This window comes from Octodon degus, unplaced genomic scaffold (assembly GCF_000260255.1).
Source record: "Octodon degus isolate 3935 unplaced genomic scaffold, OctDeg1.0 scaffold00220, whole genome shotgun sequence".
Taxonomy (NCBI): Eukaryota; Metazoa; Chordata; class Mammalia; order Rodentia; family Octodontidae; genus Octodon; species Octodon degus.
In genome coordinates, this window is record NW_004524796.1 from 2,025,045 (window position 1) to 2,030,894 (window position 5,850).

At 39.7% G+C, this 5,850-nt stretch overlaps 1 protein-coding gene across 1 annotated transcript in view; it reads right to left on the bottom strand.

The window, feature by feature from the left end:
- Cubn (cubilin) overlaps positions 1-5,550 on the bottom strand; it is a 301,005-nt gene extending 295,455 nt beyond the window's left edge. The window contains exons 1-6 of the mRNA XM_023705447.1: positions 5,400-5,550; positions 4,873-5,002; positions 3,069-3,164; positions 2,479-2,517; positions 708-809; positions 15-118 (exon numbers count right to left, since the gene is read on the bottom strand). Coding sequence (XP_023561215.1) covers positions 15-118; positions 708-809; positions 2,479-2,517; positions 3,069-3,164; positions 4,873-5,002; positions 5,400-5,512 — 584 coding nt within the window. The 5' untranslated portion in view covers positions 5,513-5,550. The remainder of the gene's footprint in view (positions 1-14; positions 119-707; positions 810-2,478; positions 2,518-3,068; positions 3,165-4,872; positions 5,003-5,399) is intronic.
- Positions 5,551-5,850: the final 300 nt, after the last annotated feature.

Below are 5,850 nucleotides of genomic sequence, written 5' to 3' on the forward strand. Positions count from 1 at the left end.
TTATTTTAAGTTACCTGTAACTCCCCATTGTGTTCATACATGTGGCTCCATTCTGGCAGCCCCAGGGTGTTCCTGAGTGAATTGCACATTCATTGACATCAGCTGAACACAGAGGACCCTGGAGTCACATGAAGAATAGGCAAGTGTCAGAAGCCATGGAGGAATGTGGGGGTTGCTGTTATTAGGATATGTGTAGGACTCATACACAATAAACAAACCCTTGGCAAAGCCAAACACGAGCATACTGATATTAATCTCTGGCTAGCCTTCCTCTGGAACTCAGATTTAACCTAACAGAACTGAGGAGCTGTTCATAAGCTCACAGCAGCCCCAGAGGAGAATCCAAATACAAATGAATCCTCCTTTCATAGTGGTAGGATCCCTTGAAATGCTTACGTAACAATCTTTTCTGTTTGTTTGTGAGTGCACATGCTAGGGACATTTTAACTCAATGCTAATACATATTATGGCCTTTCACGGCATTAGCCAATCAAATGAACTATGTATGATGGCTTAGTATTCAGTGGCTATATAATCAAACCTGCCATCATTTACATTTTGGCACTCATGGTGTAATTTGTTCTGGTTTTCAGAGGCCATAGAATCTTAGTAACTTTGATGGACGGGTGAACAAGTCTGGGATGTTTCCAGTGGTGAGCACAGATTCCGACTCACCATAATTTTTAATCGAAAACCATGAGACTCACCTCCCACTGTGAAGGACAGATACAGACAAAAGAATCATGCAGATCGAGGCAGGTTCCACCGTTTTGGCAGGGACTGCTGCTGCAATCATCTTTGTCCACTTTCTGAAATAAAGAAACAGCAGCCGGTAAGACAGCAGCGCAAGCTTGCCACGGACGGGTGTCGGTACAGCTGTGTGCACTGGGGAGAAGGGCTTTGCTCCCAATGGACGGGCTCTGCCTTTAGATTTGCTATCAGTTATTGGTCCTTTTTCAAATCAATTCTCTTGTGAAAGAATAAAATGTGTTTATCAGTCAGTCAAATTCCTCAGTGCTTTGTATGCTTTTTACCACAGAAGGGATGAGATAGGAGAGGAGAAATTTTCCTTCTTTGGGAAAATATACATCAATGGACAAGAGTAGAGGATGGAATAAAAATGGACATTCATATATACCAAGAAAATGAAATGGAAATTCCCATTCCTTTGCCCTTTGGTCTTATCTTTAGTACCTCCAGGTAAGGCTTCAAAATCTGATCATCTCTTGCTGCCACCCCTCCTCTCAAGGGTTAAGATGACTAAACACATTTCATTCCAAGATCTATTGTTTGAAATGTGGCCAGCCAAGATACACCCTCCACCCTGCACTCACCTGACCACTTTGGACCCACAGAGCAGCAAACAGACCTACCTTTGTCTACGCAACCTGAGCAATCTTACCCTACGTCAGCTGCCAGTTCTGCTCACGTAAGATTTTTAATGCTTTGGAAACAGAGGCAATTTCTTCTTTTTTTTTTTTTTTTTTTTTTTTTTTCTTAATTTTTTGGCAGAACTGGGGATTGAACTCTGGCCCTTGTGCTTGCCAGGCTAGCACTTATTCCACTGAGCTATCTACCCGGCCCCTCCGAGAGGCAACTTCTTTAGAGAGTCCTAGTGATCAGGAAATTAAGTTACCACTCTCATCTTATCCATAGTAGACTTCTCTGATTAACTAGAAGCAAAGTGTTCATTAAAGAGAAAAATCAAGTCCATTTTCATCATTTTCCAGGTAAAACTGAGAGCCAGAGAATAGCTGATGGGGATGCCTTACTATCTGTTGCAAAGCTCATTCTTTCTCTACACTCAGTAGGAGCCCACATGTACTGGAGATTTCTTTCTATTTTCTTCCAGTATTCAATTTGTCTAAGTTTGTTCCAGTACCATAGTGAGCTCTGTCCATCAAAGGACACTATTACGAAGGTGCACCACAAATGTATTAGAGAATTTTACGTGTGCAAGAGCAACAATGTCTGGGAGTTAGAAACTCCACAGCCTCTTTGGCCCAGCAGGCAAGGAAACCAGCAGAGGAATACGATAGAGAGTGGCAGAGACTGCTGGCCAGAGAGCCCATGCCCTATCCAAAGGCTGAAGGGCATTCACATTGGGAAATCATTAAGAGCTCTTTCTGTGCAGTGGAAGAGGAGGACCTTTTTATAAGTCTTCTAGCTCTTACTTAAAGCAGTGAAGCCCTGCAGGAAACTGAAACCTGCAGCTGTGTGCTGTTCTACAGTGCTGCTCCTGGTTGGCATTCACTTACTCAAGCAGCATGTTGGTTCATCTTGATTATCAGCTTGACTGGAGGAGTTCGCTGCATTACTCCATTACTACCAGTACTGTGACTTCTGGGTTTCCGTTGTACAGAGGATACACGGAAGTACACCACAGCAGAAGCAAGGCCACCCCCTGCCCTTAGGATGCTGACTCTATTGACTATTTTTGTATATTTCTAGTTACTATCTGGTCATCATAAGACTTACCTGCTGTAAGCTCTGAAATCGTCTCTCAAGATCCAGAAACTAACAAAGAGGAAGAAAAAGCATGAGTCAGCTGGTTCAAAGGCATTTTATATACGATGTCACACCCAGGATATACTGGCCCAATACTTTCTGCCAGGGGTCCCTTTCTGTTCCTGTTTTCATTCCTTGTCTCTATTTACTCCACTCCTACCACATTTTCTTTTCTTTCTATTTCCTTCGACCACATGTATTTCTTTTTTACGGCCTTTTAAAACATGCTACAATCCATTGATAAGCTGCTTCTTTCTCTCCTTTGCACACAGTAACTATGGGATTCTCCCAAATAATAATGATGAATCTTGTTCATCAGTAAGCTTGCTATAAGAACCTGAGTAAAGTCTACTTGGACGACAAGTTTGACAGTATTTCCTATCGTTAGATAGGAAATTTATATCCTCCATTAGAATTATATCTTCTAGTTAGAAGTCCCTAAGTTAAAATGATAAATATTTGAAAAGTGTACTCAATTGTTATCCTCTGCAAAATACATGATGTATAATATTGAATTAAAGAAAACTCATCTGCTCTTATGATGTGGACTTCAGACTTACCTTGGAATTGAGCTGATGGATCTGACTAGATACATTTTGGTGAAGACCAGCTGAATTTCTTTTTAAATCTATAATCTCATCTTTGTTTGTCTGGATCTAAATTTTAAAAGAAAAACAGAAGGAAAAAGAAGAGAATAATTCCAGTGGGAAAAAGTCATACTCATCTTGCAGGGATACAATATAAAACCTGAGTAGGATTACATTTTAATAACTAAGATTTGTCTATTAAAAAATTCAAAGCAAATGCCAGGTACAGTAGACATTGGGTTAAAATACTCATGACAAGCAGAGTAGTGCAACAGAAGTGTGCTTGGCCCATAAAAATACCTATGACATATTTTCTTTCTTTTTTTTTTTTTTTGCGGGTACTAGAGATTGAACTCAGGACCTTGCACTTGCCAGGCAAGCACTTATTCTACTGAGCCATCTCCCCAGCACCCCCATGACATAATTTCAGTTAATGTTTCTTAAAACAATGTAAGTTGTGATAAAAACATATAGTGATTTTTTTAAAAATGATTTTTAAAATACTACAGAGAAAGATATATTGCCATCAGGCCCCCTCGCTTGGACAACATTCATCCCAGTGTTCTGCTAATTTCAGAAGCAGCTCTGGGAGCCTCTTCTGTGGGTTCCTTGACTGCTCCTGCCAGTGTCACGCCATGGGAGGCTTGCCCATAACACCATGCTGTGGGAGGCTTGCCCGTAACACCACGCCAGTGTGTCCTAATCCAAATTTTTCTCTGGATCTGGAATTTTGCAACTTCTGGCTCTTCCCAAAATTCAAAATGACCATAAGCATGAAATGATTTTGATCAGTGTGAAGCATCCAGACCCGTGCAACAGAAAACACTCACAAAAGAGGACTTCCAGGACTGCTTCAGAAAGTTGTGGGAATGGTGGGTAACTAGGTCAAAGTGGGGGACAGTGCTTCAAGGAGTTATTAATTAATGACAATGTGGCTTTTACTCTAATAAATTTTAAAGACTTTAAATATTAATTATTTTTCAATTGCACCTCAGGTGTCAAAATATTCTCTATTTGCATTTTTCTCATCATAAATGTTTAGAGCATTTACTAAGAAGCTTCCTGGACCAGGGGTGCCACTCAGTGATGAGCCCCTGGAGCCCTACAGGCCCCAGGCCCCGTGTTCAATTCACAGCACACACACCCTCCCCCAAAGCACTTGGCTTTGAATCAGATTACTAAATTTTAAATTTTTGGTGCTCCACCTAGAGTGTGTCTTTGGGCAAATTATTTAACTATGTTAGGGTAGCTTTGCCTTCCTCATAAATGAAGTAATAAAGCCCCCTCACAGGTAGCTCTGAGGATCAAGTGAGACAATGCACAATCAAGAGCTATGTGTGGTACATACTCTGCAGAAAGCTAATATAGTACCCTAATGAGACTGATGTACAGGCATGCAGTAGTATACACTGAGCCTTGGAAACCTTTCACAAGGCCTGAGCATAACTGGCTGATTCTGTTCCAAAGAAAAGGTAAGATTGCTACACCTCTTTCTGGTCCCCTCCTTCTTCATCACCCTTGTGGAAAGTTCATCAGCACCCTCTCTTATCTTCTCTGTACCCTACTACAACATGAGCATTATAAGCTTCTACCCCCAATTATACCTTCCACCCACCCACTGTTATTCCTCCTGTGTCATTTTTCTTTGTAAAAACTATCTTTCTTCCAATTAGGCATTTTGTGATCAACATTCAAGTATAGATTGATATTGAAATGTTCAATTAAGTCATAACATGTAAACCCATAGAATGACTTTAGGGTATTTCCCACACAATACCTGATGTAAACATTCACTGAGGTCTTCATCATTTACTCTTATTTTTCCTTGGGATCCAGTTCTAAATTCAATATTTTGGGTAGGTCCAGTAAGAAACACTAAATTTCCCCTTTCTGAAGTCAAACGAGGCCTACATAATTGAACCAGAGAAAAAGTAGCAGTAAATAGTACATAAACATTTTTAAATCTAAACAAACTTCTTACTGAATTCACTATAGACTGAATACATCTTTTCTTTGTAATAGACTGAATTATTTCTAATCTTGAATCATTCTCTTGTAATTTCATGGAGATAAGTCCTAGTAATTGCATACTTGGCTACTTTGCAAATGGATAAGTGAATAATTTCTTATAAGAAAGTATTCCATATATCCATCCAAATATATTCCCTGTTGATTCTTTGATATCATGACTTTTCTCAAGAAAAAAATTACACTTTTGATTTTCTGACTATTTGTGAGAACTCATGAAGAGTTATCCCACTGCATCAGGAAAAAATAAAAACACTAATCTTCATGTCTACTTACTGTTGGAGATCAATATTTCTTTTTATTCGTTGCAGCTCTAGTTCTCCAGCTTCACCATCAAATTCTTCAAATATCAATAAAGTAACCAAACACCAAAGAAACGGTGAGGACATATTCCTCACCGGTCTCCTACGTGGTTGGGTAGGAGAGAGACTTCTGCTACTCACTGACTGACTTCGAGAGTTTGGTGAAAAGTAAGCCAAGAATGTGTACTTTGACCAGTGGATTATTTCATTCTTTTTGTCTTTGCCTGAGAAGGCTGTCTTATTTCTTTCTTCCTGAGGAATGTAAATGATCCTAGATCTCCACTACTCTTCAACTTGTAAGAGGTCAAAATCTACCTCAAGTGATGCACAACTTAATCATTATTTGTTTGACCTTTGAGATAGTAACAAGCAGCTTTGGAAACATCCTTTTAGACAATCTTTGCTTAGGAAGCACTAACCTTTCA